Below are 14,966 nucleotides of genomic sequence, written 5' to 3' on the forward strand. Positions count from 1 at the left end.
GGGTCAGGGCGGGCAATGTCAGAGCTTGTGTGGGGTAGATCTTATGAATCTATGACACGATGAAATGAGACACCAATGTCACAGTTCAATGGATTGATGTTCCGCATGTGGAAGCATTTGCATGTTAACAGCACAAGTAAGCATACGGCGGAGAGTGAATGGTCAATCAGGCCATTTCATCAAATTCCATTTACTTAACTCTGCCCCTATGCTGGGCCATGAGATAGGCCGGACGTCTATCTACCAAATAGGTATCCGTGGCCCTGAGTCAGGGATTCATACATCCGTCACTCAGAGTTTTGGTTCTCATGTTCTTTGTGAGCCCTCCTTCCTGTGCCAACATGGTGGATTCCTCTCCACGGCTGAGGGACCAGTGTGAAAACAATGATTAAAAGACTATTCCTTCATAAAATGTGCCAGCAATGAAAAATCGAGCAACTCGCAGCAAAGGGTATCTTGTAAAACAATAGCAAGACATGGTATCCTCCCAAAATGAAAGCCAGTCATGAGTGAAATCATGAAAACATCGAAATTATCGAAATCAGTATCCGCAGTGATCATGTAGCACCCGTGGTTCCATTATCCGGGGCCTGCCCCGTCGTGTCGCTTGTTGACGCAGGAGGGGGGGACGATTCCCTCCTCCGCCCACGCAGGTGTACCCTCTCTGGGAGCCGCAAGCGGAACCTCTGCCGCCTGCCTTGCTGCTCCTGGTAGTTTGCCCCATCTCCACCTTGTTGTTGGGGAGTCTCGGTTTGAGACTGGGACTGGGACATGTTTTCCTCCGCAGCCCTCGCCTGAGATTCGACCGCAGTATGGTTCTCGTTCGCCCCGGAGGCCGACGCCGATACATCGACAGCATCACGCGTCTCCTGTGGCTGCTGTTCTTGATCACTGCCCTCTTGTTGTCGCTCGCGGCCCCGCTGGTGCGACCGATGACGGCGCAAGATCTCGATCCTCTCTTCTATTGTCGAGGCATGCCTCAGACGCTGCAAGTCAATGAGGATGCGCGAAGCACGGTTTGAGCGACGACGTTGCTGCCTCGTTGTCGTCGCTGCCGAGGTCGAACTCTCAGAGGGCGGAGGAGCGCCCGGCCAGTAGTCAACTGTTGCAGCGGTCACAAGAGCGAACTGCGAGGAGGCAGCAATCAGGAAGGGATCGTACGCATCAACCAGGACAGAGCGTGTATGAGCTGGGGGCGTTGGGGGGTCGCGTTGTTCGGGTGGGCGAAGGTCAAGGCGACTGATAATTCATGTGTAAGAATACCAAGCAACATCATGGGAAAATGTGTTACAAGGATGAGAGGCTTACCAAAGTGGACATGTCCCAGAGATGTTAACCAACCAGGGATCGATACAAGCAGGATGAAATTTATGGTTGCATGGGAGCACGCGAACATCTTCCCCAACCTCAAAATCGTCGGTGCAGATCGAACAGCCAAGTCGGTCCTCCGACTTGCGGCCGTCTGCTGAACTCGACGCATTTGTCTGAGGAGCAGCAGTGCCCGTCTTACCCACACCTTCTCTCGTAGCCTGCTCTTGCTGTTTTGGAACAGGCGCATTCTCCCCTAATGCGGGAGGAGCTACGCCAACAGGCGACTGTTGGGGTTCCTCTGGAATTGCCGACAATCTGGTTCCCAGTTGCGACGCATCTTGTGATGGCCCTCGAGGTTGGGCCTCAAGTTCAATTACAGGATCGGGCTTTGCCGGATCGGGATCGCCAAATTTGACAATTGGGAGGGTATCCAGAACTGCGCGGGCCAGTCCTCTTGCGCGACTCTGGCGGGGCTGCCCGCCATACCCGGCACGAGGTCCGTATCTCTCCGGGTAACGATGAGCTCGAATCGCTCCTGTTGCGATGATGACCAGAAAGAGCAGCGTGATAAGGCCGGTGATGCTGTACAGAATGCTCATGGCCACGGCCGAGTTGCTACCATTCTGTTCCTGGGTGCCAGACTGGGTACTAGTGCTGTTGGACGTTCCCGTGATGGTGGCTCGCAAGACACCCCCGGCTTGGAGAGTATGGTTCACGGCATGCTTCGCTTCATGCGAATCGGCCATCGTGTAGATGTAATGGTAGGCCAGTTCCTTTGGCTGAAGACCGCAGCACTTAGCCTCTATGCTGTAGAGAATGATGGCCTTTGGCTTATCGAGCATCAGATCATTGACCTCCTGCGTCGCATTTTCTCCATCGCAGCTTAGGAAGGCAATCACTTCGGAACTCCTCAAGCGAATGCGGTCTTCGAGGGCACCATCAACAACCAAACTGCCACGAATCCTGATGTCCTACTGGCGAGTTAGCGCAGAGGTTCCCTAGCGAAAGCGGTGCAATAACGGGGTGTCCCACGTGTTTTGATGGCTCTGTCTGGTTCAAACCGGCCGTGTGAGTGAGGGGGTAGAGGGTATAGGTCAACGGTAGGGCCTCAGTTTCGGGCGCTCTGAGCTCAAGATGCATCTGGGAGTCTTGCTGCCATTTAGGGGCCTCTAGAATAGGCAATACCCTTGCCTGCTCCGCGCTTACTCCCGGTAGCGCAGAGAGCAAGATCACGAGGAGCGGGCCGAGGAGAAGCTGCCACGATGAAAAAGCCATTATTCTCCAGCGCCGGCGACGGTCAACGTCGCTACGGGCGAAACTGGAGCGGGATGGTGAATAAGAAACGGGCGACGGTTCGACTCCGGGTCGAAGAAAAAGACACGGGTGCAAAGGTCGGGTGCGTGGGGAGGAAAAGGCCGATGGGAATGCCAATGTCGGTGGTGGACGGACCGGGGCTGATCGCATCGCAGATCGGACATGCGGATAGGGCGCAGGGTGCAGGAAGCTGGGAAGCACTGCTGATGATGCTGAGCCGCTGTGTGTGTCTCACTGATCGCTGCCGTGCAGGGAGTGGCCGAGTCCTGATCGTCGGATAAGCGCTATGCTAAGAAACCAAAAAGTCGCGAGGGGCAACGAATTTGGATGTGGATGGACTGGGCTATGGCGATGAGTGCCGACCAAGGCCATGAAGTCCGACCAGCCAAGTCAGAAACAAGCGTGGTGGTATGCTGCGGAAAAGCTGGTAGCTCAAGGCCTAAAATATGAATGTTTAGGTACTTAGATGTTAGGGAGGTACCTCCGCGGTAACGAAGAGCAACGTGTCAAAGCAGGTCCCGATTTATCAGTGACAAGGCCACCAACCGAATATGTATGTTGTCAGCTCCACGACATTGTCCACGAGCGCACCAGCACAACCGTAGAACGGTTGTTTTTGTTCACACGGATGGCGGTTAGGCCCAGATTACTGCTGATTACCTACTACCCGTGGACCGCAACACAACGGGCACGGCCAAAGGGACCCTGAGGTTAAGGAAGGCCATTCGCTGGCTCCAGGTGGGATGCGGGATGCGGGATGCGGAGTGCGGAATGCGGGATGGAAAACACAACGTTGCTGATTGGGGAGTAAGCCAGGTCAGGACTCAAAGTTGGGTCTCAAGAAGTTGAGGCACGAGATGGAACATTTTTTGAGGGGGATCGGAAGTCGGCGTTTTGGATATGTTTTAGTGCTCAGGGCGCTTCTAACAGAGGAATCAAGCATCGATAGTAGCCCTGATACAAGCCCGCGCTGGCGCTTCCTGCCGCTGCCGTGCGTAACGGTCCCCCCCACTCGCTTGTGCTACGTAAGCGGGGCTTGCTTATTTGGGCAACCGTCAACGGTGCAAGTAGTACGAATCAGTATTGGGTAAGCGTCGTCAACACCTTGCAATAAAGCTGCAAAGAGGGAAATTTTTGGCGGTTTTCTTCATCGAGACAACTAATCTCAGCCTTTACGTGTATATGATGCTGTCTCCTCGACAACTCGGAATGAATCTCGGACATCAGAACCCCATAGAAATACACAGTGTGAAAGTTACTATACACTGTATACCGTACGCGAATCACGTGCATCACGTCATCGGTAGGTCAACTCTCGAGTCCGGGCAAAGAGGTACAAATCACGGGTTTGTCCAACGTTTTTGCCATCACCTATTTGAACCGTCCCATTCGAGCTGATAAATTTCTGGTGTCGTCGTCAATCGCAAAGTGCCCGATAAGCGTTTGTGCTCATATTTGACCAACTGCCTATCTACTTACCTTAGATAAGGTAGGTACCAGGCAGCTGCCATGAGAGGAGGACTTGGCACTAGTTAGACTTCAGAGAGATTTAATCTCGACTTTGCAGAGGATGCTTGCTGTTGTGGGTGTTTCTTCCTACCCATCAGCAAGCAACTGCAGTATCTTAACACTATTGACAAATAATCAGAGAGTAGAACTCATTAGCGTTGTTGAACGCTATTGTAAACATGTGACCCTGCTGGGCAAACCGGGCAACATGCAACTGCTGCGCCCAATGGACTGCTATGTTCTCTCGATCATGTATTTACTTGACAGCTACGGTGATGATGAAGGGAGGAGGCTTTATATCTTTCATGGATCTGCCAGAGTTTTGTGCTTAAGCGATCAAAATACTACCGCGATAGCTGGTAACTGCTTAGATATGGAACCAGGTTATCGGTGATCGCTGACTTCATACACGCAGTGTGACAGGCCAGGCGATCGTCGGGGTACACCCATCCCTTGTGATGCGGCTAAATGCGAGGTGCCGAAGGAGTTCGTATGGCACAAACATCTTTGACTATATCGAACAGTCATCGGTTGAGCGGATGTTTGTTACTTAGCTGGTGATCGTCACCAAGTCAGGCCCCACAAACACTTCTTTCGAGGCTGAATCACGGAGATTTAGGATATATTTGTAATTTCCCCGGAAAACGTTTCTCTAAAAGCGACTATTACCAACCGAACCAGAAAAGCCTTGCCTGACTCCCATGGCTTTTCGGAATGTCACCCCCCGGCATTTGGTCTACCTCGTCCGAACCATGACAAGAACTTCCTGTTCTCAGTAACAATGAGTGCCGAAGCACATAAGAGGGGAACGGCGCTAATTGCTACAGTCAGAAGATGGTTAAGACCAGACACCTGTGACTGGCTTGAGGCTTGGGCCATGGAGAAGATAGGCAACAGCTAATTCATAGCCGCAAGAAATTGCTCACTGAGAGTTAGATTTCCTCCATATCTTCCAGATCATCCAACGGAGGAAAGTCGCCGACTTCGACACGTTCTGGCCGGACAAATATGCCATGTTTGAGCTCCGACTCAATACCCCAGTAACGGGTTCCTCCGATGCTTCCATCGTTTTTGCCCACGGGTTCGTCAAGATGGATGCCTACCCAAGCACCCACGCCGGGAATTTCCTTCACTTCTCCCACGTATTTGATTTCGCCGCGCCGGGTATCGTCTCCACCTACCCTACACCGCTTGCCAACAGCAATCCCGCGGACCTCAATCTCCCTCTGAATGGCTTGAACTTTAGCCTGCTCAACGGTCGGCGCATTGGGGTCGAAGCGGCCCAACTTTTGCGCTTTCTTCCAGGCAAGTACTGAATCCGTTTTCTTCTCATACTCTTCATCGGGCATCACGTATTTCTCAACGCCGGCGGTATTCGAGAAATCAGGTCTAGCTGAAGGAGGTCGGGTATCAACGACCTAAGATATAGTCAGGCAAGGTGATGCATTTGCTCCTTAGTGAGCTCTCAACATACCTGCAGTTCGGCGTATGGAGCGAGTGGAAACGATGACAGATGGACAGCATCTTCATTTACGGCTTGTATAAGAATCCTTTCGTCTGAGGATATCTTGAGGTAGATTTGCTGGCACAAGGGAGGAATGCCAGTTATGGGCTCGAGCTTGGACTTAAGCTGAGTGATGGTCCAGGACGGAGTAATCCGTCTCTCAGATGACGTGTAGTCTGAGACTACGTAAAGGGGCACGTCGGCCATGATTGGCGATGAAAGTGAAAATGGCAGCCACAATGCAGTTAGGGGTTGAGATAGGTAAACGGCGACAGGTAACCCTTTCAAAGCTCCCAAGATGCTGCCCGTAAAGAAGAGATTAACTCCAAATAAGAGGTTCCAGCAGTACAGTGCGATAAGACCTCCAAATGGGTAATCGTCGACAGTTCTGTAAGAAATAACTACCTTTCGAGGGGATTCAATCTCGAATCCCCTTCGTATGTCTTGGCTCTTTAGGCAAGCAGTTATGCCTGGCCCACTCAAGGATCCACTGGGTAGTCCGCGGGCAGATGATTGGCAATCCTCCCTGTTGCTGAGGGTGCTCCTGCGCCACAGACCCATTACGCCACACTAGTGGGTCCTTGACCTGCGTGATGCCAATGAGAGAGACGCAGCAAAGCCAAGCCACATGCAGCCCAAAGCTCGGCTGCTCAGGCGCCTGGCCCTCCGTGCTCTCCGTTCCAGGATTTTGTCGCTTCGGAACTTCCCCTTCAGTATCTTTTGTGTTCGATGAACTTACAAGATTGATGATTTGCCTGTGTCTTTGTCCGAGCGGTCAGAGATGCAGCACTTTGGCTACTTCATGACGCCCATGATGCGTGTATATCACTGATGCTTTTTGCCCAAGGCCACTTGTGGGTACCTATGCAGATGGCTCAACACTTCTTCCCGAGTTTCCACGAGTCCGGTCATTTCGGCTCTCCGTGATGAACCCCAAGGGCAAACAATGACCCTTCAGTGCCCCTTCAGACATGGTGCTACTCTGCTTAATTGCTAGAATATTCGATGACGGGTTTCGACTGGGTTACAACGGCTTGCAGCGTTTGCATTCACACCTCAGGAACCGTCTCATTGGGAGGCCAAATGCGTGTAGCACCGGGCCCAGGCATGCATCGCTGCATCACTGTCAAACATCAGATTTCTCCTGCCGCCGACGTAGGTTCAAACGGCCTTCTAGAACGTCAATTGGCCAGCCATTGCAAGTACTTCAGCCAAGTGCGCATTATTATCCAAACTCGCACTCACACACAGCATACGGCACGTTCACGTTCGCCGTTCCGGCGGGAGCCAGTTGTCTCGCTCCCTCTTTCCGAGCCCGAGGCTGCGCGGTCCACGGCACCATCCGCCTTGCCGTCACTGTTTTCCGTTGGGCTTGCTGTCGCCTGCCCGGGCAAACGAGCGCCGAATAATGAATGACAATGATACGGATTATGCAGTGCGGAGAGCCATGCTGATCTATTATCGGCCCGCGTTGTCCATGGCTGCAGATTCAGGCGGCGGCAGGCCATGCCTCTACCCGCCTTATTCTTGGAACACACAAGACAATGAAGGCAACTCGGCCCCTCCGACATGACAAAACCGCCTGGGGCTGTCATCTTCTCTGTTCATTGACACAGCGCCCATCAATCAAATCTCTGTGCTTCGTTTCCCTCTGCAGCCGAGTAGTAGCCGACCATCAGGACATCGGCAGAAGGATCAACCCGTACGAAGCAGGCTTTGAAGGCCTCATTTCACCTCACCGTCGCCCTACGCTGGATGCATGTAACTGACCGCCAAGCGACTTTTGTATTTTCTCATCGAACCACGTTGCCACTGGTGCCGGCAGTTGTCAACGAGCAGTCTTTCCTGCCCACTCTTTCAACAGGTGTGATGAGAACGGGGCTATGTGATGGACATTAGTTAGGCAACAGAAGGAATGTGCTGCTCCCCACCCGATGCTTCACGACCGTGTCGATCCTGAAAGGTGTTTGCTGCCAATACTCCAGCCTGTTGTGTACTGTTAACAACCTCCACAGCTTGTCTAGAGGCGCAGTAGCTGCAGAAAGGACGTTGTGGAAGGGCATAGCACTTCGCCTGCTATTCCCCAACATCCTTCACACGGAAAGATCACTTCCCAATGCCTATGCATTCCCTGAGAAGAGGATGTATCACCGACGAATGTGTTGAGGAAGTCATGGCAATGCTCTCATAATGAAGAGCTTGGACCAGGACTCAATCCAGTACTACAGATGCATGTCGTTCGTCAGCTTCAACATATCTACCATCTGCGGTTCTCGCTAAGGGACCGGTTCCTAGTCGCAAAATATGCACCATTGCCCTGTTGGTTCTCGTTTTCGTTTCTAATCTTGTAGATCGGTGGCAATGAACTGAACGACACAGTCAACAATGCCGATATCCGATCAGAAGCTAGATCGAAACAGACTGAATGTGCTGATTCTTCAGCTCGGCCCCCCGCAGTGTCTACTTGCGGCGTGGATCGCTTGACTTGGGACTGGATCCGTATCCAAATGGGTCGTCCTATGGCCAAGGCGATAATGCGAAGAAGGGAGCATGGCTTTGTCGAGTTAGTGCCGTAGATGAAAGTTCCTGATAACTTCAGAGACATCACAGCCACTTAAGTAGGTGATTTGCGTTCCTGCAGCGGTTGCGATCTAGTACCCCTCCCAATGCCTACGGTGATAACCCCAGTTCATCATCGGGAATGATGGGAGGTCTCAATGGTCAATGCTTCGTCTACGGCTCAGGTAAGCAGTTGGCATGAATTGGGGAAGGGCATGATTCGTGATCGTCCTGCATCACTTATCTTCGAACTCCATGATCCTAGTTCGATGCGGGGAAGGGGGGACGACGCTTTTGGATGACCGCTGTTTTTCAACTACAATTGTTCCAGCACAAGGTGTGACTGTCATAGGTAGCGATGTAGTCAAATATCACGGACTGATTAATAGTTTTGTTAACTCCCAGCTTGCTGACGGTCTTCCTGCTGTCTGTCTGCCTTCTATCCACCATTGTGACCTGGGATCTAAGCAAGACGCCGCTAGCGAGGGTCGATCCCGTGACGCACAGACATCGGAGATATCATAATGTTTTATTCATTCCCAGGTGATACACATATGGTAGTAATTACTCCTTCTGTCCATGATCTTGACTTGATTGCCTACGCGGGAAATCGGTTTGGCGTAGTTTTTCATTTCTGGAAGTATCCAAGATGGGGATCTGAACTGACCTTTCCCGGGTTCCAGGATTGATGCAGAGAATCGAACTTCCCCAGAAGGGCAGAGCTAGCTGGGCAACTCAGTTCAGTCGACAGTGGCCAACTCCGGGCTCAGATCCAGAATCCCTTTATGCGAGGGATGCATTTTGTGTCCGAGATGATGCGTCCTTGCGGCATATCGCCCGGGATCATCCAGACTTGAATGCGAACAGACACAGTTCGGCAGGCTCGTCACGCGCACGGAGACTCGAGACGTCAAGCCAAACACCTAGCTACCACAGGTAACCAACGATCCAAGTGTTCCTCAGTTTGATAACTTTAGTAGGGCGCCCAGGATCGGGCAAGCGGTTTATAATAAACGACCATAAATCGCACACGCGGGATGTACGAGATGTGAGATCTGAGCGAAACCCCATGTGCGACGCTGACTCCCCGACGGTCCGTACCAGGATGCGAAGTGGTGGTCAATGCAAGCCAGATCTGCGTGGTACCGAAAGGGAGGAGCCTCTCTTTAACTAAGCTCCTTTTCTCCAGCTCCCATGCTCCTCGACGCTCCGTGCGCTTGGCCTGATTTGGGTGACAAGATGTTGTGTTTCTGTAAGAATCCGCATTGCTTGCCGGACCAACCTGGCATTCCCGATGATGCACAAAAAAGCAAGCTGTTCATCCCGGAGGACCATAGCCAGCTTGAGTTGACCAGACCTGCCCATAGCTCCGGCAAAGACACCACGCAGCACGTGAGGATTGGGACTCTCACATAGGTAGTCTTAGCCTGCCCCAATAGCTCCTCTATACTTATAGACGTCTAAACAAGAGCTTTGGACAGTCAAGAGGTGGATTCGGAATCCGGTGTATGAGTTACGCTTTCTGCATATTTCCTTCGTTGAGCTTATGGGACCACGCTCACTCAGCCTCTTGGGCAGTCTCGTCTGTGCATGATACAGCTTCCAAGCTGTGTGTTGGCTGTGCGGTTTTCAGCCATGTTGACTGCTCTAATTCGCTCCTCGGTCTCTCTGCCACACCAGGAGTAGCCAGATGAGAACATGTGTCTGCACAAGAGTGACTTGGCACGAGTGCATGTTGGAAGTTGCATAAGTCGACATGTCACCGGTTCAAGCCTGCTGCTCTCCCTGCACCTACCGGTAGGTACCGACATGTCCCACACAAAACCGTTCATTAGGATTCAGGGCGCTAGACGGTAGGTAGCAAGGTAGGCAGGTAAGTCTGCCAGGCACTTATGCTTGGAGGGGGGAGGTTAGCTTGAGCCCAACCGCCCACGGCACTAAATTGGAGCCCTTCCCGCCACTCCATCAGCCCAACGCATATGACAAACATTAGGGCTGCATTCTAACCACCCCAGCATCCCTTCTGAACCAAGAGCAACCTCCAGCGTGTAAGTGATACTTGATTGCTTCGTCTTGCGCGACAAAGAGGCCCTAGGCTTTAGCCAGGACCAAACCCACAATGCCACCAGCAGACCATAAACGGAGACGCCTCACAAGTAACCTGCCAGTATCGCTGCATCGATCTCGAACTCATCGTCTTGCATAAGATCCGGCGCTGTCAGATCTGGAAGGGCTGCGTGCTTGAAGGCCGATCCAACAAGGCGATTTAACGGTCCTATCCCGGGCCTTGCCCTGACCACGCTGCCAGAGTTTCATGCTCGGATCTGCAGCGTTGTGCCAATCATCCAGCTGAGACGACGAACTGGTGGACAGTGTCAAGGAAAAAGCCCCGAGAGAAGATTAACTTTGGTTCTTCCTCCCATTTTGTTGGACAATGCTTTGCCGAGTTCGCAGGGCTGAGACAGCCAAACTAGGTCGGCTGGGCTGACGGCGCCGCTGGCGTTCGTTGATCGACAAGCTCGAAACCCAATCTACGGGCTAGTGCGAGGCTGAATTGACATTGCTCTAACTTTGGTCTCTATGCGATGAGCATTGAGCTGTTTGACAAGACACTTGCTGGGAGGGTCGGGTTCTGCCAACGGCCCAATTGCACTACGTACTTAGCACTGACATGGCCATAGGGCGCAGAAGTGAGGCATCTATCTCGCTCCCTGAGTCCTTGTTTTTTTCCGCCTTGCTTGTTAGTCAATGCCCAAGCCATACCTTCGCGAGTAGAGCTTGGAGCCCATAGGCAAGGGTATGTAACTGGACTGGAGGGATTGAAAGGTGCGCTGCGGAACATAGAAGCCAAGCGGCTGGTAATCGGGGCTTTTGCAAATCATTCAATGTTGTTTCTTTCGTTGGCAGGCGTTCTGTTTTGCATGGATTCATTGTTACCAACTCTTGAACTTGATAGACTCGCCCCCTATTGCAAAACCCTCCCCTGTCCTCATTCCTAGTCCGCCCTCACCACCAAGTCCAATGCTTCGAGCTTAGAGGTACCCAGTAGAGACCAGAATATGCTTAAGGTTTCCTTTCACGATGACATGCAGCCATTTCTTCTGTACACTACCGTCTATTACTGTCAAGCTCACTCATGTACAAAAGCCCCTGGCTGCTTCCTGCTCGCTCCCTCTGATGCAGTGCCACGGAATCCTGGTCCTCTTAATTCCTCATCCCCCACATCTTCGCCTGGAGCCTTGACAGATTCTCGTCATCGACACATTCTTGACCCCCCTTCCCCATCAGGCCTCTTCCCTGTTCACTGCGTGCGCCCCCTCCTCTCTCGCACCTGTAAGGGAAACGGTGTGCGCCTGTGAGGCGATTATGGAGACAAACCTCTCCGCTTCTCATCAGAAGAAGCAGCACCAGCAAAGCAGCCGCAGCAGCTTCCCGTCAGTCCTGCTTGCTCATCGTGTCTGCCCGCCGATTACACTGCTCACTACTGCCTAGCTATTAGCTACGGTTTACCTAGGTAGGTAATTACCAGTTGTCCCGCTTCTTCTCCTTTGTTTTCATCACCCATTGGTGGAGGGGAACCACCTCTGTAGGCTTGAAATGCCAATCATCCCGAATTGACCGGCCCAGATAACTACACGGACCGCATCTCGTCGAAGAGCTACGAATCGTCAATTCTAGACCGGCCATCTCCCTTCTGCATCCATTTCATTCGTCTCCTTTCCAACGTCTGTGCATTTCGAGTGTCGACCACGACCGTCTAGGCTTTCTGGTCTTGGACCAACCTAAGGACTCAGGCAACTCATCTGCTGGACACAGACACACTTCATCGGTGTCAGAGGCTTTGATATCCAGCTTTTCTAGTTCAGAACATCTATACTTCTCTCGCTTGTTTGTGGACGCGACATACTCTTTGAAGTCGGCCGAAAACACTCGGCTGTCTCCTCGCGGGAGGCCGTGTGCTCGGAGCAGGCTCCATCCATCGTTTCGACCTGGTTGTAAGCTCTTTGGTTCAGAGCTCGAGGCATCAAAAAGCATTGTTTTAGGCTACCAAGGGAACTGCAAGGCAGCGGAGCCGGGCTATTGAGTACCGAGGAGTAAAGCCCAGGCGCCCCATGAACCCATCGCCCTTGCAGGCAACCCCGGCGAGACACCGTCATCGTGGATATCGCCTCGCTTCTCAGGGGTTCCGACTCAAATGAGTCCTCCGCGACTCGAACCCAGCAGCCTTTGTCTTCATCGATCTCGGTTTCCGCGCCGGTGACGTCGCCACCTATTGGCCCAACACCTCCGGCTCCATTGCCAACAACATTGGCAACAAAAGTCTCGACGGTCATAACATCCACATCAGCGCCAGCACCAGCTGAAACAGCTGCCAGAGACCTGGCAAGTTCGTCTTCTGGTCTCATTGCTGGGGGAACGATCGCCAAAGTGAGAGGGCACAGCACCTCAGCCGGCGGGGCTGCTGGGCAGCAGCCGGTTTCGAGTTCGCGGGGAGTGACAACAACAGTAACTAGTACAACGGTGCCGACGGTAACGACAACAACGACGACGTCATCATCATCATCATCACGTAGTGCGGGGGGGACCGGAGGCAGCAAGCGCAGCATGCCTCCTCACACGTCCGAGTCACCGGCCAAGAAGCAGAGCAAGTGGTCCCCGGAGGAAGATGCTCTCATCATTGAACTACGGGGCAGTGGTATGAAATGGGATGATATCTCTAAGCGTCTGCCGGGCCGCAGCTCTATCAGCTGTCGATTGCATTACCAAAACTACTTGGAAAGGCGTAGTGAATGGGACGAGGAGCGCAAGAACAAGCTTGCCCGGCTTTACGAGAGGTATGTCGATGTTGTCTGGGAACGCTGAACGAACTTGTCCCTGACTTTTGACTCCTGGATGACGGAAGTCCATGCAGCACGCTGACGCACATGTGTACAGGTTCAAGCCAGAAATGTGGGCAAAAGTCGCTGAAGAAATGCAGGTCCCCTGGCGTGCCGCCGAGGCAATGCACTGGCAACTAGGTGAGATGGAAATGGCACGTCGCGCAGGGGTCGTACCCTTCTCGCTGAACATGGCCTCTTCGAGCGAGTCTCAAGGCTCTCGCCGCATTTCCCCTTCCCGGCCGGGCCATGGTCACCATCATGGCCACGCACATTCCCATTCGCAAGGTAGCTTACCTCGCGACCTATCCGGTTTCTCGTCTACGAGATACGGTGGACCACATGGTCAAGGTCTCAGTCCGATTCCGCCCCTGATTCCCCCTCCGTCATCACACACACAGCCTACAACCGCCAGCCGATCGTCTTTTATGACCCCTCACAGACGCGAAAGCCTGCCACCGCGTCCGTCTTTTCCTCCCACTTATCCCGAATACCCATCCCCAGCAGTTCCGTCGCCAGATTACGGATATGGCTCAGGCCCTACAATTCCCCCTCTCGCCCCGATTCAGACAGCCACTTTACCCCCACCAACCTCGGGGCGTGGTAGTGGGACTTCTGGAGGGGTACTCCCCAGTGTAGCCGAGCTCACGACGGGCGTAAGCCCATATAACTCACCAGCATATACTCTCAGTAGTGCTGGAACAGGCGGTGCTATGGCTGGGGCAGCCCAGGCACCAGGCAACCCCGCAGCCACAAGTACACGCACGACAAGCCCTCTTAGCAGAACAGCAAACGCTAGTCCAGGAGGGACAATCGGAGCAGCCCCAGGGCCGTTACTCCCTGCGCTGTCTCCCTACCCGCCGCAGCCTCTCCAACCCCCTACTATGCAGCCCCCTCCTCCCCTTCCAGCTCCAATCCAGTCTCCACGGCGACAACAGCAACAAGAAAGAGACCAACAAGACCAAGGGAAGGAACAAAGACATGTCCCAACGACCACGCTCCCGCCCCCAGCACCAGCAGCATTTGAGCCAAGCTTTGAGCCTGCCAAGCGGAGAGCAAGCCCTGCAGAGGATGCCCTTGACATCGGGGCCCGGGAGACAACAAGGCGAAGACAGAACCATCAATCGTACCACTACCCCTCTCACCAATCTGATGGCCCGTCTGGAGGGTATACCTCACCATATTTCACAGACAGGCATGGAGCAGGAGTGGGGCTGACTATGCCTGTCCCCATGTCATCAACAGGCACAGGACCAGGAGGGGGCTCTCCAGCAGGGGGTGATAGAGGCGAACGGAGGATTGCAGGGAGATAGTTGGATATACCGTTGGCAATGATGCTCACTTTGAAGGCTGCTGGTTCACGAGGAACGTGCAAGCAATTTAGGCATTCTCAACATTCAAATCCGGGCATTAAGGGTTGGGCGATTTACCACGAGGGGAAGGGTTGGTGAACGCAGCCCACGTATTGTGACACGATAGAAAGGAGGTTCTTTCGTTTACCTTTTGGTTCCTTTCTTCTCACATCGCTTCACAAAACCCTTTTTTTCCTTAGCTTTTCTCGCCTCTTCGATCAACCAGATCAACAACAGAGAAGCAATAACACCTCCCAACCTACCCGAAGGTTTGAAGTCGGTGATTGATTGATGAGGGTTGATATTAACGGGTGAATGGAAGAATGGGTACAAGGTTTAACCACATAAGTCATGTCTTTTTACAAAACTATGCCCTTGTTATCCTCGGTCAATATAACCTGCTCTCTTTTTTGTGACCAATATGTCTTTGATTCTCTCCTGTTCTATTGTGTATTTTGGGATATCTTAGCGATTCCTTGGCCCATTCATGTTTGGTTTGCACTGTCAGTCACCAGACTTAACCCCTATACAGAGGCACCG

The 14,966-nt window shown here is 52.8% G+C and overlaps 3 protein-coding genes across 3 annotated transcripts; 1 reads left to right on the plus strand and 2 right to left on the minus strand.

Annotated features, from left to right (window-relative positions):
• Positions 1-557: 557 nt before the first annotated feature.
• CTHT_0008370 (uncharacterized protein) lies at positions 558-2,586 on the minus strand (the record flags this gene model as incomplete). The annotated part of the gene is made up of 3 exons (XM_006691302.1): positions 558-1,239; positions 1,309-2,282; positions 2,344-2,586. The coding sequence occupies 3 exons, from the start codon at positions 2,584-2,586 to the stop codon at positions 558-560; spliced, it is 1,899 nt and encodes a 632-aa protein (XP_006691365.1).
• A 2,480-nt stretch (positions 2,587-5,066) lies between these two features.
• On the minus strand, positions 5,067-5,845 carry CTHT_0008380 (uncharacterized protein; the record flags this gene model as incomplete). The annotated part of the gene is made up of 2 exons (XM_006691303.1): positions 5,067-5,552; positions 5,609-5,845. The coding sequence occupies 2 exons, from the start codon at positions 5,843-5,845 to the stop codon at positions 5,067-5,069; spliced, it is 723 nt and encodes a 240-aa protein (XP_006691366.1).
• A 5,718-nt stretch (positions 5,846-11,563) lies between these two features.
• CTHT_0008390 (uncharacterized protein) lies at positions 11,564-14,292 on the plus strand (the record flags this gene model as incomplete). Its single annotated transcript, XM_006691304.1, has 5 exons — positions 11,564-11,631; positions 12,331-13,032; positions 13,133-13,215; positions 13,280-13,431; positions 13,780-14,292. 5 exons carry the CDS (start codon positions 11,564-11,566, stop codon positions 14,290-14,292), a joined length of 1,518 nt encoding a protein of 505 aa, XP_006691367.1.
• Positions 14,293-14,966: the final 674 nt, after the last annotated feature.

Source organism: Thermochaetoides thermophila (genome assembly GCF_000221225.1).
Source record: "Thermochaetoides thermophila DSM 1495 unplaced genomic scaffold scf7180000011812, whole genome shotgun sequence".
NCBI classification, from domain to species: domain Eukaryota; kingdom Fungi; phylum Ascomycota; class Sordariomycetes; order Sordariales; family Chaetomiaceae; genus Thermochaetoides; species Thermochaetoides thermophila.